This window comes from Phyllobates terribilis, unplaced genomic scaffold (assembly GCF_046119375.1).
Source record: "Phyllobates terribilis strain yellow unplaced genomic scaffold, ASM4611937v1 Scaffold_6__1_contigs__length_29720123, whole genome shotgun sequence".
Classification (NCBI taxonomy): domain Eukaryota; kingdom Metazoa; phylum Chordata; class Amphibia; order Anura; family Dendrobatidae; genus Phyllobates; species Phyllobates terribilis.
In genome coordinates, this window is record NW_027362766.1 from 12,388,413 (window position 1) to 12,415,277 (window position 26,865).

General features: G+C 54.2%; 2 protein-coding genes across 3 annotated transcripts in view; both read left to right on the plus strand.

Moving 5' to 3' along the window:
• Positions 1 to 1,547: 1,547 nt before the first annotated feature.
• Positions 1,548 to 6,819, plus strand: LOC141152746 (protein S100-A2-like). Of its 2 annotated transcripts, none has more exons than XM_073637380.1 (3): positions 1,548 to 1,568; positions 6,071 to 6,208; positions 6,580 to 6,819. In XM_073637380.1, exons 1-3 carry the CDS (start codon positions 1,563 to 1,565, stop codon positions 6,715 to 6,717), a joined length of 282 nt encoding a protein of 93 aa, XP_073493481.1. In that variant the 5' UTR covers positions 1,548 to 1,562; the 3' UTR covers positions 6,718 to 6,819. The 2 variants fall into 2 exon arrangements, with proteins under 2 accessions (XP_073493481.1, XP_073493482.1); XM_073637381.1 differs by lacking the exon at positions 1,548 to 1,568 and adding an exon at positions 1,661 to 1,819.
• Positions 6,820 to 19,021: 12,202 nt separating this feature from the next.
• The window catches only part of LOC141152660 (uncharacterized), a 129,182-nt gene continuing 121,338 nt past the window's right edge, over positions 19,022 to 26,865 (plus strand). The window contains exon 1 of the mRNA XM_073637217.1: positions 19,022 to 19,618. Coding sequence (XP_073493318.1) covers positions 19,022 to 19,618 — 597 coding nt within the window. The remainder of the gene's footprint in view (positions 19,619 to 26,865) is intronic.

Consider the following 26,865-nt stretch of genomic DNA (forward strand, 5'->3'; position numbering starts at 1 on the left):
ATTACTAGTAGTACGGGTGATAGTAGAGGCTATTACTAGTAGTATGGGTGATAGTAGAGGATATTACTAGTAGTACAGGTGATAGTAGAGGTTATTACTAATAGTACAGGTGATAGTAGTGGCTATTACTAGTAGTACGGGTGATAGTAGAGGCTATTACTTGTAGTGCAGGTGATAGTAGTGGCTATTACTTGTAGTGCGGGTGATAGTAGTGGCTATTACTAGTAGTACAGGTGATAGTAGAGGCTATTACTTGTAGTGCGGCTGATAGTAGTGGCTATTAGTAGTAGTACAGGTGATAGTAGTGGCTATTACTTGTAGTGCGGGTGATAGTAGAGGCTATTACTTGTAGTACAGGTGATAGTAGTGGCTATTAGTAGTAGTACAGGTGATAGTAGAGGCTCTTACTAGTAGTACGAGTCATATTAGAGGCTATTACTTGTAGTACAGGTGATAGTAGAGGCTATTACTAGTAGTACAGGTGATAGTAGTGGCTATTACTTGTAGTATGGGTGATAGTAGAGGCTATTACTTGTAGTATGGGTGATAGTAGAGGCTATTACTTGTAGTATGGGTGATAGTAGTGGCTATTACTAGTAGTACAGGTGATAGTAGTGGCTATTACTAGTAGTACAGGTGATAGTAGTGGCTTACTTGTAGTACGGGTGATAGTAGAGGCTATTACTAGTAGTACAGGTGATAGTAGTGGCTATTACTAGTAGTACAGGTGATAGTAGTACAGGTGATAGTAGTGGCTATTACTAGTAGTACAGGTGATAGTAGTGGCTATTACTAGTAGTACAGGTGATAGTAGTGGCTTACTTGTAGTACGGGTGATAGTAGAGGCTATTACTTGTAGTATGGGTGATAGTAGAGGCTATTACTAGTAGTACAGGTGATAGTAGTGGCTATTACTAGTAGTACAGGTGATAGTAGTGGCTATTACTAGTAGTACAGGTGATAGTAGTGGCTATTACTAGTAGTACAGGTGATAGTAGTGGCTATTACTAGTAGTACAGGTGATAGTAGTGGCTATTACTAGTAGTACAGGTGATAGTAGTGGCTATTACTAGTAGTACAGGTGATAGTAGTGGCTATTACTTGTAGTGCGGGTGATAGTAGACGCTGTTACATAATGTGAGATAACAGTATTTCTGGGCGGCTGAGTGCTCGGGCACGGTGGGAGTAGTAGTACTGGTAGGAGTAGTATTTCGGCATTCTTTGGGTACAGAGGTGAGGTAGATTAGCCCTGAGGAGAGGATCTTCTGCTGACTGTGACCCTCCTCCGCCCACACACGGTGTCAGGCGTTTCCTCAGGTTTCCCCGGGGCGCACACACCTGGGTGCAGTGTATGACGGCCATTGATGTGCACCGGCGGCCGCTCTGATCCTACAGGATCCCTCTCTGGTTTATTAGGGCATTTTCACCATTGCATGGACCTCTGCTGGGCTGATACATTGTAACAAACACTCAGCGTCAGATTGCAGCTTGTGAAGTAAAGAAGAATGTCCTGATTCACTGACATTGAGGCTGCAGGTCTGTGTCACCTCACTGCGAGGGAGATGGCGGTGAGTTCCCACAGCCAGAACAGGGTGTGTCACCCCCCAGGCAGGAGGGGGTTAAGTAGGAAGGTGCTGGACTGTTAGTGATGGGATCTTCCTCTGGAGAAGGAGGAGTCCCCCCACCAGTTGTCAGGACCCCCCTGTAATTTGAGGGATGTCAGGGAGGAGCACAGGCGCCTGTATATATACTGGAAAATGCCTCCTCTCTGACTCACCATCCACATCTCCTTCTGACAACTGCGGTGCCTCATCCTCTGGTAAGTGCCTCATGCCTCACTGCCTGCACCGTCCATGGTCATAGATAAGACCTGTGCACTCCTGAGCTTCTATCTGTGTATTCCCCTCCTATGCTCTGTACTCTCTCCTCCCCTCTTGTATGTTGTCTGTACTCTCTCCTCCTTCTTGTATGTTGTCTGTACTCTCTCCTCCCCTCCTGTATGTTGTCTGTACTCTCTCCTCCTTCTTGTATGTTCTCTGTACTCTCTCCTCCCCTCCTGTATGTTGTCTGTACTCTCTCCTCCCCTCCTGTATGTTGTCTGTACTCTCTCCTCCCCTCCTGTATGTTGTCTGTACTCTCTCCTCCTTCTTGTATGTTGTCTGTACTCTCTCCTCCTTCTTGTATGTTGTCTGTACTCTCTCCTCCCCTCCTGTATGTTGTCTGTACTCTCTCCTCCCCTCCTGTATGTTGTCTGTACTCTCTCCTCCCCTCCTGTATGTTGTCTGTACTCTCTCCTCCCCTCCTGTATGTTGTCTGTACTCTCTCCTCCGCTCTTTTATGTTGTCTGTACTCTCTCCTCCCCTCCTGTATGTTGTCTGTACTCTCTCCTCCCCTCTTGTATGTTGTCTGTACTCTCTCCTCCCCTCCTGTATGTTGTCTGTACTCTCTCCTCCCCTCCTGTATGTTGTCTGTACTCACTCTCCTCCTTCTTGTATGTTGTCTGTACTCTCTCCTCCCCTCCTGTATGTTGTCTGTACTCTCTCCTCCCCTCCTGTATGTTGTCTGTATTCTCTCCTCCCCTCCTGTATGTTGTCTGTACTCTCTCCTCCCCTCCTGTATGTTGTCTGTACTCTCTCCTCCCCTCCTGTGCTCTGTACTCTCTCCTCCCCTCCTGTATGTTGTCTGTACTCTCTCCTCTCTCTTGTATGTTGTCTGTACTCTCTCCTCCCCTCCTGTATGTTGTCTGTACTCTCTCCTCCCCTCCTGTATGTTGTCTGTACTCTCTCCTCCCCTCCTGTATGTTGTCTGTACTCTCTCCTCCCCTCCTGTATGTTGTCTGTACTCTCTCCTCCCCTCCTGTATGTTGTCTGTACTCTCTCCTCCCCTCCTGTATGTTGTCTGTACTCTCTCCTCCCCTCCTGTATGTTGTCTGTACTCTCTCCTCCCCTCCTGTGCTCTGTACTCTCTCCTCCCCTCCTGTATGTTGTCTGTACTCTCTCCTCTCTCTTGTATGTTGTCTGTACTCTCTCCTCCCCTCCTGTATGTTGTCTGTACTCTCTCCTCCCCTCCTGTATGTTGTCTGTACTCACTCTCCTCCTTCTTGTATGTTGTCTGTACTCTCTCCTCCCCTCCTGTATGTTGTCTGTACTATCTCCTCCCCTCCTGTATGTTGTCTGTACTCTCTCCTCCCCTCCTGTATGTTGTCTGTACTCTCTCCTCCCCTCCTGTATGTTGTCTGTACTCTCTCCTCCCCTCTTGTATGTTGTCTGTACTCTCTCCTCCCCTCCTGTATGTTGTCTGTACTCTCTCCTCCCCTCTTGTATGTTGTCTGTACTCTCTCCTCCCCTCCTGTGCTCTGTGCTCTCTCCTCCCCTCTTGTATGTTGTCTGTGCTCTCTCCTCCCCTCCTGTATGTTGTCTGTACTCTCTCCTCCCCTCCTGTATGTTGTCTGTACTCTCTCCTCCCCTCCTGTATGTTGTCTGTACTCTCTCCTCCCCTCCTGTATGTTGTCTGTACTCTCTCCTCCCCTCTTGTATGTTGTCTGTACTCTCTCCTCCCCTCCTGTGCTCTGTACTCTCTCCTCCCCTCTTGTATGTTGTCTGTGCTCTCTCCTCCCCTCCTGTATGTTGTCTGTACTCTCTCCTCCCCTCCTGTATGTTGTCTGTACTCTCTCCTCCCCTCCTGTATGTTGTCTATACTCTCTCCTTTGCTCTTGTACTCACTCTCCTCCTTCTTGTATGTTGTCTGTACTCTCTCCTCCCCTCCTGTATGTTGTCTGTACTCTCTCCTCTCTCTTGTATGTTGTCTGTACTCGCTCCTCCCCTCCTGTATGTTGTCTGTACTCTCTCCTCCCTCTTGTATGTTGTCTGTGCTCTCTCCTCCCCTCCTGTATGTTGTCTGTACTCTCTCCTCCCCTCCTGTGCTCTGTACTCTGTCCTCCGCTCTTGTATGTTGTCTATACTCTCTCTTCCCCTCCTGTATGTTGTCTGTACTCTCTCCTCCCTCTTGTATGTTGTCTGTACTCTCTCCTCCCCTCTTGTATGTTGTCTGTACTCTCTCCTCCCCTCTTGTATGTTGTCTATACTCTCTCCTTTGCTCTTGTACTCACTCTCCTCCTTCTTGTATGTTGTCTGTACTCTCTCCTCCCCTTTTGTATGTTGTCTGTACTCTCTCCTCCCCTCCTATATGTTGTCTGTACTCTCTCCTTCTCTCTCGTATGTTGTCTGTACTCTCTCCTCCCCTCTTGTATGTTGTCTGTACTCTCTCCTCCCCTCTTGTATGTTGTCTGTACTCTCTCCTCCCTTCTTGTATGTTGTCTGTACTCTCTCCTCCCCTCCTGTATGTTGTCTGTACTCGCTCCTCCCCTCTTGTATGTTGTCTGTACTCTCTCTCCTCCTCTTTCGTATGTTGTCTGTACTCGCTCCTCCTCTCTTGTATGTTGTCTGTACTCTCTCCTCTCTCTTGTATGTTGTCTGTACTCTCTCCTCCCTCCTGTATGTTGTCTGTACTCTCTCCTCCCCTCCTGTATGTTGTCTGTACTCTCTCCATCCCTCCTGTATGTTGTCTGTACTCTGTCCTCCGCTTTCGTATGTTGTCTGTACTCGCTCCTCCTCTCTTGTATGTTGTCTGTACTCTCCTCCCTCTTGTATGTTGTCTGTACTCTCTCCTCTGCTCCTGTATGTTGTCTGTACTCTCTCCTCTCTCTTGTATGTTGTCTGTACTTTCTACTCCCTTCTTGTATGTTGTCTATACTCTCTCCTCCGCTCTTTTATGTTGTCTGTACTCTCTGCTCCGCTCTTTTATGTTGTCTGTACTCTCTCCTCCCCTCCTGTATGTTGTCTGTACTCTCTCCTCCCCTCCTGTATGTTGTCTGTACTCTCTCTCCTCCGCTTTCGTATATTGTCTGTACTCGCTCCTCCTCTCTTGTATGTTGTCTGTACTCTCTCCTCTCTCTTGTATGTTGTCTTTACTCTCTCCTCCCTCCTGTATGTTGTCTGTACTCTCTCCTCCCCTCCTGTATGTTGTCTGTACTCTCTCCATCCCTCCTGTATGTTGTCTGTACTCTGTCCTCCGCTTTCGTATGTTGTCTGTACTCGCTCCTCCTCTCTTGTATGTTGTCTGTACTCTCTCCTCCCTCTTGTATGTTGTCTGTACTCTCTCCTCTGCTCCTGTATGTTGTCTGTACTCTCTCCTCTCTCTTGTATGTTGTCTGTACTTTCTACTCCCTTCTTGTATGTTGTCTATACTCTCTCCTCCGCTCTTTTATGTTGTCTGTACTCTCTGCTCCGCTCTTTTATGTTGTCTGTACTCTCTGCTCCGCTCTTTTATGTTGTCTGTACTCTCTCCTCCCCTCTTGTATGTTGTCTGTACTCTCTCCTCCTTCTTGTATGTTGTCTGTACTCTCTCCTCCCCTCCTGTATGTTGTCTGTACTCTCTCCTCCGCTCTTGTATGTTGTCTGTACTCTCTCCTCCGCTCTTGTATGTTGTCTATACTCTCTCCTCCGCTCTTTTATGTTGTCTGTACTCTCTCCTCCACTCTTTTATGTTGTCTGTACTCTCTCCTCCGCTCTTATGTGCCATCTATACTCTCTCCTTTGCTCTTGTACTCTCTCCTCCGATCTTGTATACTTTCTATATTCTTTCCTTCGCTCATGGACGCTGTCTATACTCTCTCCGCTGGTATTATATACTATCTCTCTTCTCTCGTGCACCCCCTCATCCTGTATGACATGGGATGTGTCCTGCGCTCTTATTTTTGTGTGTGTCCCTTCCTCTGACATTGTGATTTTCGTGACTGGCGCTTTGCATATAGTAAAGGATTAATGAATAGAACATGAGCGGTGGTTGCTCCGGCCGGACTGGATCTCACACAGGGACATTTGCCTTTGGCAGATACTTGTCTCGGGATGATTTGCCTGTGCCCTCAGGGTGATATATCCAGCAGTTTTGCATATTACAGTGATGTCTTCATAGAATCAGATTTCCTTCATCTCCTACCCCCGTCCTCCAGTAGCATACCCCAGCTCGGCCTTCTGTAGTCGCTGACCGCCCATCTGTGCTGTCTCCTCAGATCACAATGACTCTTCAGGACCAGATGATTGCCATGATCTTCACCTTCGATAGTTACGCCAAAGGCGATGGAGATTCCTCCTCCCTGAGTCAGGATGAGCTCTTCCAATTGGCCAAGAAAGAGTTCCCCGCACTAAGTGTAAGTATGGCTGTCAAATATTCAGTGACCCATGCGTCTGGAGGCGGCCCCCGGGTCGCAGAGTCTGGAGGCGGCCCCCGGGTCGCAGAGTCTGGAGGCGGCCCCCGGGTCGCAGAGTCTGGAGGCGGCCCCCGGGTCGCAGAGTCTGGAGGCGGCCCCCGGGTCGCAGAGTCTGGAGGCGGCCCCCGGGTCGCAGAGTCTGGAGGCGGCCCCCGGGTCGCAGAGTCTGGAGGCGGCCCCCGGGTCGCAGAGTCTGGAGGCGGTCCCCGGGTCGCAGAGTCTGGAGGCGGTCCCCGCGTCCCGCATTGTTAATAATGGCACCAATGATGTATAACATTGTATATTGTAACACTCCATTTGCTTTTCCACAGCAAAATCAGAACAAGGACGAGCTGCTGAAGGGAATCTTTGGGAAGCTGGACACGGACGGGAACAAGAAGGTCGACTTTAAAGAGTTCATGATATTCATAAGCTGCCTGACCATGGCCATAAAGGAGAGCATTCAGTGAGGATGGACGCTGCACTGCGGTATGCGCCGGAGCTACATGGAGAACGCGGGGAAGGGGGGTTTATATCATGGTGAGATCTGCCAATAAAATGTCCAGATTTGTTGTCGGTCTTCTGTGTTCTTCTTGTGGGGGTGCTGGGAATCCAGAGGAATGGAGGAGGGTGCTCACCGTTAATGTGGGGGGACGATCATCCACTAATATTCCCAAGTAAAAGATCATCACAAAGTGACCCTGCAACCAGGTGACTCAGTGGTTAGCACGGTGACTCGGTGGTTAGCACGGTGACTCGGTGGTTAGCACGGTGACTCGGTGGTTAGCACGGTGACTCGGTGGTTAGTACAGTGACTCAGTGGTTAGCACGGTGACTCGGTGGTTAGCACGGTGACTCGGTGGTTAGCACGGTGACTCGGTGGTTAGCACGGTGACTCGGTGGTTAGCACGGTGACTCGGTGGTTAGCACGGTGACTCGGTGGTTAGTACGGTGACTCGGTGGTTAGTACGGTGACTCAGTGGTTAGCACGGTGACTCGGTGGTTAGTACGGTGACTCGGTGGTTAGCACGGTGACTCGGTGGTTAGCACGGTGACTCGGTGGTTAGCACGGTGACTCGGTGGTTAGTACGGTGACTTAGTGGTTAGCACGGTGACTTAGTGGTTAGCACGGTGACTCGGTGGTTAGCACGGTGACTCGGTGGTTAGCACGGTGACTCGGTGGTTAGCACGGTGACTCGGTGGTTAGTACGGTGACTCGATGGTTAGTACGGTGACTCGGTGGTTAGCACGGTGACTCAGTGGTTAACAAAGTCACTCACACCTTTGCACCCTGTGCGCCTACCCGCATGTACATTACACCATGTACTCACAACACGACCGCCATCCGCAGAGAAGCACCAGACTGACAAGAAGACGAGAATGGCCTCAGTCATCTCTTATACAGCTAAGGTAAAGTGTAAGCTGGGCCAATAAAACAGAGGTAACAGATGATGCACAATATAACTAGAGCCATCATTCATGGAGCGCCCCCTGTGGCCTCATTATACCAGACAACTGCCCAGTCACCCTCCACTCACCTGCTTGTCAATTCTTGTCACAACCACCAGATGGCGGCAGCTACGTCATTAAAAATGTCACAGCCCCACCCCCTGATAGAGATGTCATAGTAACAGTCACGCCCTGTTACTGACATCACTGTCACAACCCCGCCCCCTGTTACTGACATCACTGTCACAACCCCGCCCCCTGTTACTGACATCACAGTCACAACCCCGCCCCCTGCTACTGACATCACAGTCACAACCCCGCCCCCTGCTACTGACATCACAGTCACAACCCTGCCCCCTGCTACTGACATCACAGTCACAACCCTGCCCCCTGTTACTGACATCACAGTCACAACCCTGCCCCCTGTTACTGACATCAGTCACAACCCTGCCCCCTGTTACTGACATCAGTCACAACCCCGCCCCCTGTTACTGACATCAGTCACAACCCCGCCCCCTGTTACTGACATCACAGTCACAACCCCGCCCCCTGTTACTGACATCACAGTCACAACCCCGCCCCCTGTTACTGACATCACAGTCACAACCCCGCCCCCTGTTACTGACATCACAGTCAGAACCCCGCCCCCTGCTACTGACATCACAGTCAGAACCCCGCCCCCTGCTACTGACATCACAGTCAGAACCCCGCCCCCTGTTACTGACATCACAGTCAGAACCCCGCCCCCTGCTACTGACATCACAGTCAGAACCCCGCCCCCTGCTACTGACAACAGTCAGAACCCCGCCCCCTGCTACTGACATCACAGTCAGAACCCCGCCCCCTGCTACTGACATCACAGTCAGAACCCCGCCCCCTGCTACTGACATCACAGTCAGAACCCCGCCCCCTGCTACTGACATCACAGTCAGAACCCCGCCCCCTGCTACTGACATCACAGTCAGAACCCCGCCCCCTGCTACTGACATCCCAGTCACAACCCCGCCCCCTGCTACTGACATCCCAGTCACAACCCCGCCCCCTGCTACTGACATCACAGTCACAACCCCGCCCCCTGTTACTGACATCACAGTCACAACCCCGCCCCCTGTTACTGACATCACAGTCAGAACCCCGCCCCCTGTTACTGACATCAGTCAGAACCCCGCCCCCTGTTACTGACATCACAGTCAGAACCCCGCCCCCTGTTACTGACATCACAGTCAGAACCCCGCCCCCTGTTACTGACATCACAGTCAGAACCCCGCCCCCTGTTACTGACATCACAGTCAGAACCCCGCCCCCTGTTACTGACATCACAGTCAGAACCCCGCCCCCTGTTACTGACATCACAGTCAGAACCCCGCCCCCTGCTACTGACATCACAGTCAGAACCCCGCCCCCTGTTACTGACATCCCAGTCACAACCCCGCCCCCTGTTACTGACATCACAGTCAGAACCCCGCCCCCTGTTACTGACATCACAGTCAGAACCCCGCCCCCTGTTACTGACATCACAGTCAGAACCCCGCCCCCTGTTACTGACATCACAGTCAGAACCCCGCCCCCTGTTACTGACATCACAGTCAGAACCCCGCCCCCTGTTACTGACATCACAGTCAGAACCCCGCCCCCTGTTACTGACATCACAGTCAGAACCCCGCCCCCTGCTACTGACATCACAGTCAGAACCCCGCCCCCTGCTACTGACATCACAGTCAGAACCCCGCCCCCTGCTACTGACATCCCAGTCACAACCCCGCCCCCTGTTACTGACATCCCAGTCACAACCCCGCCCCCTGTTACTGACATCACAGTCACAACCCCGCCCCCTGCTACTGACATCACAGTCACAACCCCGCCCCCTGCTACTGACATCACAGTCACAACCCCGCCCCCTGTTACTGACATCACAGTCACAACCCCGCCCCCTGTTACTGACATCACAGTCAGAACCCCGCCCCCTGTTACTGACATCACAGTCAGAACCCCGCCCCCTGTTACTGACATCACAGTCAGAACCCCGCCCCCTGTTACTGACATCACAGTCACAACCCCGCCCCCTGCTACTGACATCACAGTCACAACCCCGCCCCCTGCTACTGACATCACAGTCACAACCCCGCCCCCTGCTACTGACATCACAGTCACAACCCCGCCCCCTGTTACTGACATCACAGTCACAAACTGTAGAAATATACGGCACTCCGTCACTGAGAATGTGCTGCTCGATTAGCGGTACAGTAAGGCCAGGACTGCGACCCAAAGAGTCCGAAAGGGAGGGACCCATGACTGGGATGTATGCTAGATCACTCAGTTTAGGGGTCAGTTTATGTCAGGGGTGACAACATTTTAAGATGATATTTTTCCTGTCGTCTAGGGGCAGGGGTAAGTTTAAAATAGGGGAAGAGTCATACATTGAGGGGGGTGTAGTTCAGGGCACATGGACATGCCTGATTGGTCACTGTCGCCCTGGTATATAGGGCTCCATGGGCGCTCCTATGGATTTGATATGGAGTCCCTTTTGGAGAGCGTCAAGGCTTTAGCTGAAGAAAATGGTCGGAGCTGGCTGCAGGAGCAACTGCGGACACTAAGTGCTGGAGTCGGGGAGGCGCCTGTGTCACTGGCTCGGGACACTGATTGTGAGGCGCAGGGCAGGAGGGCGAGAGCCAGCGCAGAGAGACGACCTGGAGAGGTACACAAGAAAGGGGTCCCGTTCAAGTGCACCCAAACTGTCTGAGAGTTGGCTGGATCACTTCCCCGGAGGACACAGGACGACGTGGGCGGTTATAACCAGCTGCAGCGGTAACCTGGAACTGCCTAAGAACTGTGAGTAAAACCTGAAGACTGCACCCCACTGTGTCCTTGATTTATTGCTGCATCACCAGCCCTGCACTACACTGCCCCTGCCAACAACATCTGCCTCATCAAGTCCTATATACTGCCCTGGGGCTTAGCTCTGCCTGTAGAGAGCTGAACCATCTTTGCTACGTCACCAACAGCCCCAGTGGATCTGCACCGCAGCGGTGGCCACCTATAGCCGCATACTGTTACGGATCCAGGTGGTGGAACTTCTGTGCTTCGGTGCAAGGAGGGACCAGAGGGGCGTAACTAAGTGCCTACTCGGCCTGACCCAGGTCACACGGCGGCTTAGTCGACTCCGTGAACCATGGAGGGACCGGGCAGGTGAACCAGGTGCCACTCTGGGACCGACCTTGTATGAGAGCAGGTGACTCCCACGGGTCAGATGGCAGGAACTGACCGGTACAGCGGGTGAGCACGGCAGGAAGGCTTACGAGTGGTGGTCCGGATAGATAAGCAGGCTGGCTGGCACGACAGGTAACAGGTAGATGCTCCAGGTAGGCAGGCTGGCATGCAATACAGGTAACAGGCGGGTGCTTCCAGGTAAGCAGGCTGGCGGGCACGGCAGATAACTGGCAGGTGCTTCCAGGTAAGCAGGCTGGTGAGCACGGCAGGCAACTGGCAGGCAGACTGGCGGACAGGACTGACAGACAGATTGGCGGGCAGGACTGACAGGCAGCGGGACCTAAGGGCTGAGGCAAGTGTTAGCACACAGAACAGCAACCTTGCACAGGCACCTCCATATTGGAGACTGTGAGGAGTGTAACACATCACCATACCTTTTCTTACCAGTGTCCTGGGGCTGCATTAACCAAACATTGACCGCGTCCTGAGGAGCCACCTTTAATAAAGATACTGTAAAACCAATGTTGGGTTATGTGGGTTGGCCACAGCTTTTTTATTTAACCAAAAAAACACCGTACATATATTGCCAAAAAAACCTTCATCGCCCATGCTCATTTTCTGCTTTTTTAACCAACAATAAAATACCAAAGGCCAACCGCTGGTTTACAGCGGGCCTGTGAATAAATCTTATCGAGCATGGACGAGAACCGCCACGCTGTGACAACTAACAAAAACCACACTGATAAACCAAAGAATGTCTTCTTCCACTTGTTTTCATACCATTCGTAAAATAATGAAACGGGGACGGTGGGTGGGTTTCTTCTTCTCAGGTAAGACGCTGTGTGACTGATCTTTCCCTCATGTGTATAACCATTTGAATACCACGCCCCCAAACCTCTCGTGCAGCCCCAGGCACTTCCCGCACTTTTAATTAACCCTCAAGGGACCCACCACCAACTCCCTCACAGTCCTAGTCCCTTTCCTTATTTTATTCAGGGCCTTATAGGTGGTGCTTTAAATAGGGGAAGTCATCCGGCCATTGGACGGGGACGTTTTAGGACGGCGCGCACGGCCCCTTTAAGAGGGAGGGAGCGTGCGTCCTAAGCACAGTGCCCGGGAAGCTGCGCCCAGTGTGCGCCACAGTAGCTGCAGGACGGGAGCCAGAAGACGCCAGACCAGGGCCGTGGCGGTGAGGGGAACGGCTTCTCTGCCTGGCAGGAGGCAGAGACGCCGATGCTACACATACTATGGGTGGCGTCACAAATCTTTATTCCCCAAAACTTTATTTCCCCAATTGACTTTTCGTTATTGACCACCCTGGGCCACAGACCAGGTCACTGCCGCCGTGACTACCCCAAATACAACCGACCGGCCCGGCTACCGAGTACCCCACGGCCCAGTGGGGGCGTCAACTTTGGCGTTACGAACAGGATGAACCGACTCGTTACACCTGGTCTCATGCGCTCAGAGACTGTGTTTGAGACCGAGTAGTGGCGCCCGCCCCAGAAGAACGGGCGCCATTATGTGTGTGCTAAAGGACGAAAAGAAGCCTCCCATCGTGGGCCGGGTTTCGGAATGGCGCTAAAAACTGAGCCCACCCCATGCACCTGCGGCCATACACTTAGACTTGTCCATCAGTCTGGGGGAGGCCGACAGCAAGCTGGAGTGGAACCGCCCCCAAAAGGGGAGAGGAGAAGAAAAACCTTGGAAACAGGGCGGGGCCACCGGCAGTGGAGTCAGAATGCACCCGGCAGGAGCCATGGAAGCAAGTGACCACCAGACTCCTGCCTGTGGCCTGCAGGTGTAAGGTGCCCCAGCGAGGTAGTCGTGGGCGAGCTGTAGCCCCCTCTCACTCTGGCACCCTACAGACAATTCGTGTCCTCCCTCTGAAGTGTGGCTGTGTATGTGGTGCTCTCCACTTACTTCAAACCATCCGATCGTGGCTGTCTCCAGGCATTTCTCTTCTGGGACCAGGGCAGCAATAAAGTCAGAGGACACGAGGTTCTTAACCATAACTTGGACTTTACTTGGGGAAGAGGAATATGTACAGTATTTACAGGCAGATATAATGGATAAGGCCCGACAGGTTATTATCTCTCTCACAGGCACTGGCAACATCTTCAGCCCTGGTTCCCTCTTCAAGTGAAACATCTCTGTGACTCTAATCTCTAGCCCAAGAGACTCTTCTGCAATATCAACAGTGTTCCGAATCTGATCTCTCCCCCACGTCTTAGCCTGGAGTCCTATTTATCTTCCTCTGCTTCCTGCAGACTAGAAGTGCCCCGGGTCCTCAATACTTCCTTTGAGTTTCTCCGGCCGGCTAACAGGACTCTTGCTCTTGCGCCAGGAGACTTTCACACTGGTGATCCCACTGTCTGAGGGTATGGAGCTCCCGTCTACCCTAGCAGCCACCATATATTCAGGCTACCTGTACGGTTCACCGTCCTATCTCTTACTGAATATCTCTTCCTGCTTCTGGAAGCTAAGCAGGGATTTACCTAAAGTGCCCACCCTCTGTGGACTGTCATAACACATCATTAACCCCATCACTGCCTGTAACACTGCTAGCAGACTCAACCTGACATCTGCACCCAGGACAGTGGCATCTTGTGGCTGATTACAGGTACTGCAGCCCACAAGGAATTATGTCAGGAACAAGCTCTACCATACTCAGGGCTTGATCAGGGCACTATGTTCCCCCTCTACTCTACTGACTGGACCACTGAAGCTAACCCCTTAGCTTGGCCTACCAACAATTCAGAGAGGTCTAACTACAGGGACACTTCCTTTAACTACTTCAGTGCCAAGGGAAGGCTACATCCTTCCCCACTATTACATTCCCCCACGCTTTAATGTTGGTCGTCCCCGACCACACTAAACAATCAATACTTATCAGCAGCTATAACCTCATATCACATTTACTAAAACATTTCAGTACACGACTGGTCCTGAAGTCTTCTTCTTGAGTAGGAGACCGGCCCTTCTCAGTTAAGGGCCCCGGAACGGCAATTCAGGACAGTCCATTACCAACTTCCAAATTCCTCAAAAGTACCGGTCCTTCTTGGTAAGGACCCTGGAAACGCAATGTCCATGTCCATATTTTTAAGACAGGTCACACACCAATAGTCCTCAATCTCCTTTGAAGGCTGCATTCTGAGGCACACAGTCACAGGTAACACCCCGTGAGTCACTTTCTTCTTGGCCCTAGCGGGGGTCACCGGTTCTCCCCGCTAGGCCGCAAGTCTCTTAGAATTAAAGGACAGTCATCCTCACAGTGTGCCTCAGTGTTTTAAATTCCAGCAGAAAAAGGTGCAACAAGCGCAACAAAAATAAAACTAGAAGTAAAACAAAAAGAGCTGCTCTCCTGGGCACACAACTTTAGTGCTGCTTAAGGCCTTTCCGGCCTGGGAGCTGGGGAACAGTCCTCCATATATATCTTTTTCGTTAACTCAATTCAACATGGGGCACTCCGCCCCCATTGGGAAACAGTCCCAGAAAGAGGACCACCGCTGGTGGGTCCTGATAAAGGAAGAGATGAAAGGTCAACGGACCTTTTAGCCAGCTAGCTCACTTCTTCCGGGCCTCCCCCCGTTCCTTCATGAAGGGGGCCCATGCTGCAGACGAAGGTGGCTTCTTCCACTTCCAAGGCTGATCGGGGTATCTGCTAGGACCGGGGTCCTCGTCCGAGGACGTAGCACTGCCACAGCTGACCTGGGTAGGGCCGTAGCTGGTCACTGTAAAGTGATGGACTTCATGACTGGCACCAGCCTGAGTCTCTCTGGCAGTTCCTTGCTCAACTGCCTCAGCCCCTCCTGGGTATTTGGCTGCTGAGTCAACATCAGGCGCCTCACTGGGAGAGTCGGCCCTGCTGCAGCTCGGGAAGACTTCCTCCTCTTCATTCTCGATGTCTCCCCACTGCCGCTTCCTGGGTTCCTCCTCTTGTGGGACACTGGCTTTGGGAGGGGGTAGGAATCCTTTAGGGGCTTCCCTAGCCCAGCGCTGCAGAGCCTCTCTCTTGGCCCTTCGTTGGAAGACTTCCTTGTCCTTCTCAAGGACATCCTCCCATTTATACGGTCGGGTGAGCGCAGCCGTGTACCACCCCCTGGAACACTCGCATTTGACAAAGTGGACTATGTCCCCCACACGTAGGTTGTGGAGACGGTCGGGCAGATAGTCGTGCTTGATGACTTCACGGGTGACGAATACCTCATGCCCGGTCCACTCCTCTTCTAATAACCCATACCCCTCACGGATATGGAACTCGAGGACTCGCCCCCGAGTCTGGGACGCCTCCACCGACTCCCTCCGTGCCGCGTTGGACCCCTCCAGCCAGCCTCTCAGGAAGGTATCGGTCCATCGCCGCTGTTCTCGTGGCGTCATCGGGGGGTTGCGGGTAGTCCACTTCAGGCTACCGAGCTCGGTGTAACGCTTTGCTGAGGGGGCGTTTATGGCCTCCAATGCCAGCTGCCAAAAATTCTCCCGGGTGGCCTTCCTTCTTGGGGGCCTCGCCTCCGAACCACCCTCTTCAGGCCTAGGGGCCCCTGTCGCAGCAGAAGCTATCGCGACAGGCGCCGGGGTCGAAACCGGCTGCTGGGGTATAGACCGCTCACCTCCATCAAGCCCCGCTGCAGTTATTGCTCCGGCCCCACCGGGATGTTCTCCACCCTCCGCTGAGGGGGACGTGTCTTCCGGCATCTGGCTCCAGCACCACATACGGAATTTGTGGATGAGCAGGCCCAACTCCGGATCGGGCCTAGTGGACCACTGGACAGCCACTGGGGGCAAAGACTCACGGGCAGCGTCCGCGGGTGAGCGACTTCTGATTGCGGCCCCTGGGGTAATCAGCTCTAGAATCTCCTCCTCGCCGCTCATCTCGGACAGATTATCCGATCCTCCGGTTGCCATCTTCTTGGAGCGTCCACTACAGCACCTCCTTCCTCTCGCACGCTGAGCAGAAAATGGCGCTGGTCGTTTACCGATGATGCGCGTCCTGCGCGTCCAACTCCTCCTCTTCCTGGGCTGGCCTTCTGATGCAACCGCCGCGTCACTCATCGCTCTCGGCAGCTCCGCCTTCAGCCGCGCCCCTTCTCTGTGCGCGCTGATACTCACAGGGCCGGACTTCACCTTGTGCCGCGCCCTCTTCCTCACTGGACGTCCCATCCTGGGACGCATCTTCACTGCTGGGCCCATCCTTCTTTGGGCCGGAACTCATAGGGGCTGGACATCTTTTCGCGCTCTCCGGCGCCGTCCACTCCCACGATAGGCGGTTCTTCTCCCAGACTTTACCGCCACTGTCACCATCTTGGAATTCATGCTTCGGGCCGCCATCTTGGGCCGCATGCCTTCCAACACTTTCTCCTCAGTGTTCTGCGTCGGCTCTTCCCCGCTTTCTTCATGCGAGGAGCTCGCATCCTGCCGACTACGCCAAATGTAAGGCGCCCCAGCGAGGTAGTCGTGGGCGAGCTGTAGCCCCCTCTCGCTCTGGCACCCTACAGATAATTTGTGTCCTCCCTCTGAAGTGTGGCTGTGTATGTGGTGCTCTCCACTTACTTCAAACCATCCGATCGCGGCTGTCTCCAGGCATTTCTCTTCTGGGACCAGGGCAGCAATAAAGTCAGAGGACACGAGGTTCTTAACCATAACTTGGACTTTACTTGGGGAAGAGGAATATGTACAGTATTTACAGGCAGATATAATGGATAAGGCCCGACAGGTTATTATCTCTCTCACAGGCACTGGAAACATCTTCAGCCCTGGTTCCCTCTTCAAGTAAAACATCTCTGTGACTCTAATCTCTAGCCCAAGAGACTCTTCTGCAATATCAACAGTGTTCCGAATCTGATCTCTCCCCCACGTCTTAGCCTGGAGTCCTATTTATCTTCCTCTGCTTCCTGCAGACTAGAAGTGCCCCGGGTCCTCAATACTTCCTTTGAGTTTCTCCGGCTGGCTAACAGGACTCTTTCTCTTGCGCAGGGAGACTTTCACACTGGTGATCCCACTGTCTGAGGGTATGGAGCTCCCATCTACCCTAGCAGCCACCATATATTCAGGCTGCCCGTACGGTTCACCGTCCTATCTCTTACTGAATATCTCTTCCTGCTTCTGGAAGCTAAGCAGGGATTTACCTAAAGTGCCCACCCTCTGTGGACTGTCATAACACATCATTAACCCCATCACTGCCTGTAACACTGCTAGCAGACTCAACCTGACATCTGCACCCAGGACAGTGGCATCTTGTGGCTGATTACAGGTACTGCAGCCCACAAGGAATTATGTCAGGAACAAGCTCTACCATACTCAGGGCTTGATCAGGGCACTAAGTTCCCCCTCTACTCTACTGACTGGACCACTGAAGCTAACCCCTTAGCTTGGCCTACCAACAGTTCAGAGAGGTCTAACTACAGGGACACTTCCATTAACTACTTCAGTGCCAAGGGAGGGCTACGTCCTTCCTCACTATTACACAGGCAAAAGACTTTCCCCTTGACCTGGAGGGGGTATTGAGTCAGCTGCCTGTGGAGGACATGGGGTTCCTGCGCACCTGTGGCGCTCCTGAAGGTTCAGTCGCCACAGGGGTACTGCACCTCATTTCGAGGTGTGGTATCTCCTCTTCCAGGTAAGGATGGAGCACTTCTCAGGACCCTACTTCACCATCCAACACTACACCTCTCCCACCTGAGGGGGGGCTTATATGCATCAGGGTGCTGCCCCAGCCGGGATAAGAGGAGTTGGGGGGAACCAATGATAGGGGGAACCATGTAGTGGGAGAGGGTGGAGGAAGCACTTAGAGGTTACACCACAAAATTTATATTTAATAAACGGCCATCTTGGGCTTATGGTCTTTGATTGTGATCTTCATCACTGAACGTGACTTTCTGTGTGAACCTGCAGCTGATTGAAGATACACGGTCCTCGTGCTCTGGCCTTGAGGCGAGGAGCGGGTTAGAGTTAATGGCTGTCTCTACCCGGTCAAGGTCCCTACCTAAGAAGGCCTGGAGGGGAGCAGAGGAGACAAGCTCTGCAGGCAAAAGGATCCCAAGGGGGATGCAGACGGAGCGGCATACGCCACCTGTCCTCACTATTCTGGCCTAGTCAGAGGGATTCCTGCTGCAAAAGGGGTACCGGCCCCCGATATCTGACTCTGTCACTTCAAGTCTCAGTCAGAAAAGCCCAGAGGCTTAGTGGATCCCAGGAGGGATACGGACGGAGCGGCATACGCCACCTGTAACTCTCTACCTGAGCTTTATCCAGAGGGACCCGGCCTTACACCTAGTTCTAACCACACATACAGTCAAGTGAAGACTTAGTGGGAGAACTCACCTAGGCGAGGAACACACACCAGATGGGTCTCGACAGGTGCTCCTGATCTATCTGGAAAGTGCTGAACCCCCTTCCTGGTGGCCGCAGCACGCCGAGAGGAGCAGAGGGAAGCTTTGCGGCTAAAGTTCATCTGAATGTGAGTAAAAACCCTGGATGACTTCACACCCCGCTTTAGCCTGTTATTTACTGCGCGGCACTGCACCCACCATCATTCCTCCTCACACTGCCCTGAGGCCCGCTCCACCTGCGGGGAGCCATCCCATCTTAGCTGTCCGTAACACCTGCCTCAGTGGACTGAAACAGCGACGGTGTCCGTCACCGGGAACCGTAGGTGGCGTAGGTGGCGTAGTCGGAAAATTACCACTCCACCCTGAAAGCCCATTACATCTTTTATTGTGACCGCCCTAGTAACCCCTACTTCCCAGGGTGAGGGCTGAGAGCGTCACAAACTTGGCGTAGTCGGCAGGATTGCGTGCCCGCAGCAACGGAAAAGAAGATCCCCATTGCCGCTGGGTACTGTGCGCCTTTACACTAAAAGACTATCGTTTACACTTATGGTGGCGCCGCCCAAGAAACACGGACGCCATTATGTGCCAAAACGACAGCTACCAGAGTCCTCCCATGGTGGGCCTGGCTCCCCAATGGCGCCAAAAATGCAGACCGCCCCTTCCAGCAGAGACAGTCCGCGCAGTGGTGTCCGTCAAAACGGATGGGACGTCCCTGGGAGTGCCCGTCAGCCTGCCGCCCTGGAGCCGCCCCAAAAGAAGGAGGAGAGTGAGACGCTACCTTGCAGTCATGATGGATGCGGCGGAAGAAAAGTCCTCCGAGGCCTCTGACGCTGTTCCACGAGCTGCCACCTTCCTCGGTGTGAAGGGAATATGCCTGACCCTGGAGGAGGCCGAGTTCCTCCGAGGAGAAACCCCGGACTTGACCCGGAGGGTCGAGGAGGCCCAGAGATTGGTCGCCGTGGAGTGGAGGAAGTCGGTGCTGCAAAGGATCCAGGCCCGCCGCCAGAACTCCTCATGTCGGTCCGTGGAGGCCGCAGCCCAGGCAGAGGAAACCCAAGAGGCCATGCGTGACCCAGGAGCGGGTAAGACGGGAATTCCCAGCCCGCACGCGGGACGCACTGTATCCCTCATAAGTGTCCTGCCAGCACCCCTGTCCCCGGCCGCCATCGTATGGGAGCAGCTATCGGCTCTGGAGGCTGAGGCCCAAGCCACCGCCGTCACTGGAGACCTGCTGTGCCTCCCGACTCCTGTCCCGGGGAGTCCTGAGTTTTATGGGGAATCCACCTGCCCCAACCCGGACTGGTCCATATTAGCAGAGGGTCTGCAGCAGCCTCCGCTCTTGCCGCTCCCTGCACCCCCAGTCACCTGCCCACCGGCAGACGAGTATGTCTGGGATAACCAGGGGGGCGACCTAATGGGCTTCCCCTGGGAGACCCGGGCTGAAGCGCGGAGGAGGGATGAGACGTGCCGAGAGCAGCTCCTCCAATTTGACAAGGAGCGACGCCAGAAGGAGGTCCGCTGTGAGTGCCTGGAGGTGCGGACCAAGGCCACAAAGTCGCGGGCCCGCCAGGCAGAGGCTGCCCATTCAAGCCCCCGGGAGGAAGGCCTAATTGTCCGATTCCACCAGGAGGCCGGATGGGGCTTTATTCGCAGCCCCCAGTTCCACCGAGACGTGTTTGTGAATCGGCGGGACGTCGAGCCGCGGCTGGAACAAGGCCACCCTGACCGGAACCTCTACCCGGGCGACTTGGTGTCCTTCACCCGCCACCACGGGGAGCGGGAGTGGTACGCCCTGGACGTCCATAGGGTGTTTAAAGGGGATCCCCCCACTCACCTGCCCACAGAGGACCGGTCAGGTTCAGTTGGCAGAAACGAGCCTTTTCCCAAGTGAGGATACCGCTTCTGAGCAGCCCTGGGAGATGCAACTCCCTGTTGTGTGAACAGTTGAGTGAACTGTTTTTGTTTTCCTTTTACACCCGGATTTAAGTTTGAAGAGACAGTTGTCCCTGCGGACACTGGCAGTAGACAGACTTCTATGTAAATAGTTCTGCATCTATTTAGGTGCTCCCTATTGGTTTTACGTAAAACCGCTACTACTTCTACCTCAGACCTCAGAAGCAAAACCTGTCTGGAGTGGCTCTCCTGGAAGTCCAACCCAGGATCTCCATGCCCTGCAGCCACCCCAGGGCCTACGTTGAGGGTTTCGGACAGGTCCCTCATGCTGCTGAACTGACACTTTTCTACAATATTTTCTAATGATCTGTCTACATGCATAATGTCTCTTTACTGTTTTTCTACATTTATACTATATTTATATATACTATGCAACGTTTAAAGTTTCCTAACCTCCCATAAAGGGAAGCTTGTTATTGTTATGCAAAAATTTGAAATGTCTGTACCACTTTTTACTCTATTGCAGCCCGCGGACGTGCTGTGCTTCACCAGGGGGGAATGTGGCGCCCCTAAGGGTTCAGTCGCCACAGGGGTACTGCACCTTATTTCGAGGTGTGGTATCTCCTCCTCCAGGTAATGATGGAGCACTTCTCAGGACCCTACTTCACCATCCAACACTACACCTCTCCCACCTGAGAGGGGGCTTATATGCACCAGGGTGCTGCCCCAGCCGGGATAAGAGGAGATGGGGGGAACCAAAGATAGGGGGAACCATGTAGTGGGAGAGGGTGGAGGACGCACTTAGAGGTTACACTACAAAATTCATATTTAATAAACGGCCATCTTGGGCTTATGGTCTTTGATTGTGATCTTCATCACTGAACGTGGCTTTCTGTGTGAACCTGCAGCTGATTGAAGATACACGGTCCTCGTGCTCTGGCCTTGAGGCGAGGAGCGGGTTAGAGTTAACGGCTGTCTCTACCCGGTCAAGGTCCCTACCTAAGAAGGCCTGGAGGGGAGCAGAGGAGACAAGCTCCACAGGCAAAAGGATCCCAAGGGGGATGCAGACGGAGCGGCATACGCCACCTGTCCTCACTATTCTGGCCTAGTCAGAGGGATTCCTGCTGCAAAAGGGGTACCGGCCCCCGATATCTGACTCTGTCACTTCAAGTCTCAGTCAGAAAAGCCCAGAGGCTTAGTGGATCCCAGGAGGGATACGGACGGAGCGGCATACGCCACCTGTAACTCTCTACCTGCGCTTTATCCAGAGGGACCCGGCCTTACACCTAGTTCTAACCACACATACAGGCAAGTGAAGACTTAGTGGGAGAACTCACCTAGGCGAGGAACACACACCAGAGGGGTCTCGACAGGTGCTCCTGATCTATCTGGAAAGTGCTGAACCCCCTTCCTGGTGGCCGCAGCACGCCGCGAGGAGCAGAGGGAAGCTTTGCAGCTAAAGTTCATCTGAATGTGAGTAAAAACCCTGGATGACTTCACACCCCGCTTAAGCCTGTTATTTCCTGCACGGCACTGCACCCACCATCATTCCTCCTCACACTGCCCTGAGGCCCGCTCCACCTGCGGGGAGCCGTCCCATCTTAGCTGTCCGTAACACCGGCCTCAGTGGACTGAAACAGCGCCGGTGTCCGTCACAGGGAACCGTAGGTGGCGTAGTCGGAAAATTACCACTCAACCCTGAAAGCCCATTGCATCTTTTATTGTGACCGCCCTGGGCACGGACCGGGTCCGGGCCACGACTGCAACCCCCATCATCTGACCCGGCTCCGAGTAACCCCTACTTCCCAGGGTGAGGGCTGAGAGCGTCACACACCGAGGTGCAGGAGCTGGGCCGGTGGATGGAAGAGGCCCAGAAGGTCGCCGTCACATGGTGAAAGGACGAGCTGCTGGAAAAGCTAACTCGGCAGCGGTCAACGCCAAGTCCTGCCACCAGTACCACAGCCCAAGCGGGGCCTGTCCTAAGCTCGGAGGAGACGCGCAGTACCGGAGTGACAGTGAGCACAGGTAATAGCAGTGCCCCTGCCCCGGGTATCGACGACACCCTCCTAGGCCCCCTAGAGGAACCATCTGCCCCTGCACCCAGCTGGGTGTACGGGCGCGCAAAGTGGGACTGGTCCGCACGGGTCGAGGACCAACAAAGAGCCCCCTTAGTGCCCATGCCAGCGCCCCAGGTTGCCTGCTCTAGAGGAGAGGAGTACAGGTGGGACAACCTGGTGGGCGACCTCATGGGATTCCCCAGGGAGACCCAAGTGGAGGCCCTGCGGAGGGAGGAGTACTGCCGGCGACGGAGGCCCGTAACATGCAGGCTGAGACCCGGGCCCGCAAAACCAGGCCCACCAAGCAGGGTACCCGCGCAGAAGGCACTGTAGTAAAGGTTGGGGCTTTATCCAGGAGCCTCAAGTAGCCACGGACCTATTTGTCAACCAGCGTGACGTGGAGTCCCCCCTACAGTAGGGACACCTGGGACGGGGTCTGTACCCCGGAGACTGAGTCACCTACACCCATCACCGTGGAGAACATGGGTGGTACACCCTAAATGTGCGCAGAGTGGAGGAGGAGGAGGACGTTCCCCTGCCATCTGAAGCTGATGACCCGGCAGGGCCATCCAGTGGTGATCAACTGTTTCCCCGGAGGGAGCACCACCACTGAACTGAGTTAAAAATCAGAAAAAATGTATATAGTTACCCGGAAGGGTATTAGTATAATTCTTGTGTGTCAGAAAGTTTTTATAGTACCCGGTTAAGAAAAAGGACATTGTGGTTAAGGATGGTGATTAACCCAAAAACTGATATTGTAAAAAGTTAGCACTTCTTAAGGTGCTTCTTGTTGGTTTTATAGACCACTGAACAAAAGCCTGTCTGGCGTGGCCGAATACCTGGTCCAACGAGTGGATCAGCTATGCCCTGCAGCCATGCCCAGGGCCTACGTTGTTTTTTTTTTGTGGACATTGCACTTACACCAATGAGATGGATACCCTGATAAGGATCTAACTACAGTCTGCTGAACTTACTTAAAAAAGTGATAAAATGTTTTATATCTGAAAGAATATTATTTAAAGTGATCTTATATTGATTTATATACCAGTAGTTATATGTAACGTTTAGGAAAAAGTGTCTCCCATAAAGGGAAGAAAAAGTTATCTATTTAATGTTTTATCTGGAAGAAAGCATTTTAAAATCTTGCATGTCTCAAATTCTTGTTTTCTACTCTGTTCCAGCCCGCGGATGTGCTGTGTTTAACGGGGGGGGGGGGGATATGGTGCCCCTGCGGATCCAGCTGCCACAGAGGTACTGCATCTCAGCCAGAGGTGTGGTACTGTAGCACCCTGAGGATTCGGCTGCTACAGGGGTATTGCACCTCAACCCAGAGGTGTGATATTCCACTCCCGGGTAAGGAAGGAGTGTGGAACTGAGCTCAGATAGACTGCATGCACTACATACATCCCATTTCAGAGGAGCAGGCCGACGGTACTCCCACTTAGAAATGTGCAGGTACAACCGAGCCTGTTCCTGGCTGGAGTGGGAGGGGGGGTGGTACATCCCATGTAGTGTAGGGGCAGATAGGGGGAGCAGTCTGGGTAGTGATAGGAGCTCATTGGGTGCTGGTCACCTGAGCTCACACATAGAGGGATATATAAGGAGGGCACCAACTTAGATCAGGGTCAGACGCTGAGAACAAGTCAGTTGGAGAGGAGAGAGAAGAAAACAGCAGCCCTGGAGAGAGAGAGAGGAGAAAGAAAGAGAAAGACCCAGAGGGGGAAGACTGAAGGGACCCAAGAACCCAAATTAGAACACCGGGTGAGGAGTCAGCAAGAGGGAACCGGAACCCAAGCTGGTGGGGGTAAAGACATTCCCCAGCCAGAGACCGGAGACCGTGGGCAGTGTCTGTCACGGTCACCCACTACATTCACCCCGAAGGCACACCACATGAAGGGTCAGGGAACCCAGGGCCAAGGGTGTCCCAAAAGAAGGCCCGAGGGAGCTGGACCTAGGTGAATCACTGGTGGGGACGGCTGAAGAAAGGACAGAGGGAGAGCTCAGGGCCACGCTCCGGACTTGTTTGGGGGTTGGCTGGATCCAGGACCTGGTGGACGCAGCACGGCTCGGGTGGTCACTAGCAGCTGGAGTGACCGGAACATCAGCAGTAAGTAAACACCCTTAACTGCACAACCCGAGTCTGTCTTCATTGCCGGCTGCACCGCACCACCACAACCCCCATCCTCTGCGCCTGTCCCCTCTGAGGCTATACCCCTCCCGTTGGGGGTTATCCCACCAAGCTGCGCATCCACCATCAGCCTCAGCGGACCCTGCTGCAGCGGCGGCCACAGTGACCGCATCACAACGGGTGGCGTAGTCGACACAAAAGAACTCTTAATAACATCTGTAGGACTGCCACATAACACTGAGCTTGACGCCCTGGGCACGGGACCGGGTCACAGCCGCTCGGAGACTACAACCCCCCATCTGATCCGGTGCCGGGTATTCCCCTCAAAAAGGAATATGTCCCAGGGGGCGCGTCAACTTTGGCGTAGTCGGCAGGATTACGTGCCCGCAACACCCGGGTACTGCGTGCCTGAAGAAAAGTGCAAGTTTACCTCAGAAAGAAGTCTCCCGCCGGTTCCGGAGGGTCCACGCCATCGGACTCCATCACCAGTCGTTTCCCGCCGATTGTCCGCCATTTCCAGCTTGTTCCCGCCATCTGCCGAGTTTCCCGCCACTGGGAAGCGATTCCCGCCAAAACCGCAGATTTCCCGCCTTGGAAGAGCAGCGGACGCCATTATGGGCGTGCCAAAGGAGAGCAAGAGGCCACCTCCCATCGTGGGCCAGGACAGAAAATGGCGCCAAAAGTGGAAACCGCCCCCACCAACAGAGACTGTGATGCTGGAGGTGTCTGTCAGCGTGAAAGAACTCCCCCTGGAGCTGACAGTCACCGAGTTGCCCCGGGACCGCCCTCGAAGTGGGAGGAGACGAAAGAGAAGAGAAAAGATGGGTGTCGCTTGGAGCAGTCTGGAGCGAGCGCACCCGGAGGCAAGAGGTCTAACGAGGAGTAGTGGAGGAGCTTACCCGGAGATGGAGAGAAAGCAGAACAGCACCGGCCCGCTGGCCAGGAGTCTGCTAGAGACCGAGGAAGGAGGGCAGAGCAGCACCGGCCCGCTGGCCAGGAGCCTGCCGGAAACAGAGCAGAGCAGCACCGACCCGATGGTCAGGAGCCTGCTAGAGTCCACAACCCCGCTAGGTCTAGCGGAGATCCTAGCGCAGCTCCCCCGAGACCGGGAGTGTGCACAAACTGCCCTGGAGGGCCTCGCACGGAGGATGGCCCGGGTACAGCGGGAGATACTGGCGGAGTGGAGCCGGGAGATGGCCCAGCAACCAGAGACCAGTCAACGGAGCACGCTACCCTGGAAGAGGAAGCAGACCGCCTCTGAGGATGGCGCGGGAGGACCCAAGGCCGGAGACGGCGCCGAGGAGGGAGCCGAACGCATGGAGGCAGGTAAAGGGGACGCCTATACCCCAAGCCGTGACACCGCTCACCTGCCCCAGCTCCCCGTCGCAGAGCCCGAAAGTCCCCCTGCTGTGCCCGTAGCCGCCAGGTCACCGCCATGGACTAGGCCCCGACCGGAAGCCGCCGCCGCGACCCCTGTGACGTCACACGCACCGACCCGGAGCGTGACAAAGCAGGAATTACCACCAGCCTGGTCGCAAGGCCTAGTACCCCCGGGCGCCGCATCACCAACAGCGCCCCCTACCTCCGCGGAGCCTCCGGCCTGGCCGCAAGGCCAGGTAGCCCAGGGCGCCGCCGTCCTAACGGTGCCCTTCACCTTCCAGGTGCCCCAGGCCTGGCCGCAAGGCCTGGGCAACCCGGGCGCCACCACCACCGCGCCCGCGCCCGCAATACCTAGGGTGCCACACCTGGGGGAGGACCTCTTCGGCCAGCTCACATGGCCGGACGGGCGGCCCTTCATCTGGCCCGAAGGGTACCCTGAGCTGGAGCGGCAGCAAAGACTAGGGCCCTTGTGTGAGCCCCTAATCCCGGCTCCGAAGCCCGTGGCTCGGGTCTCGCCTCCTCTAGCAGAAGCCCAATTCGTGTGGGACCCCACGGGAGAAGATTTGATGGGGTTCACCGGAGAAACTCGGGCAGCCGCAGCTGAACGTACAGAGTGTTGCCGTCAACAGCTGGCAGAGTTTAAGAGAGAACGGGAGGAGAGGCGGGCCAGAGAACAACAGGCCCAAATCCGGAGCGCGGAGCAGAAGAGCCGGACTAGGAGGAACCCCCGTGCAGCGCATTGTCCCCGCACCATCGGGACAGTGATAAAGTTCAACCCGCAGCATGGGTGGGGCTTTATTCGGGACCGTAACAACCGCGGTGACGTTTTTGTGACCCGCAGAGACGTCGAGTCCCACCTGCCGGAAGGTCACAAAGGCCGTGACCTCTACGTCGGAGACGAGGTCACCTTCACCCGGCACAAGTGTGCCAAAGGACCTTACGCCCTCCACGTACACCGCTTGACGGAGGAGGAGTTGCGGTACGGGGAGGAGGAGCCAGAGGACCCGGACGGGTCTGAAGCAACACCGTATCGCCAAGAGAAAGCAGGAGGAAGACGCCGTTGAGTGCGGCAGAGCAGGTGCTGTAAATAGTTACCCGATCGGGGTATAAAGAAACTGAAACTGTTGCTGCTAAAATAGTCCCCGTTGGGACCAGTGAACTGTTTACCCGTTAACC

Excerpts from the sequence above, each read along its gene's own strand:
- LOC141152746 (XM_073637380.1), top strand. Across the intron at positions 6,209-6,579 it reads AAGAGTTCCCCGCACTAAGT|CAAAATCAGAACAAGGACGA; the intron begins GTAAGTATGGCT and ends GCTTTTCCACAG.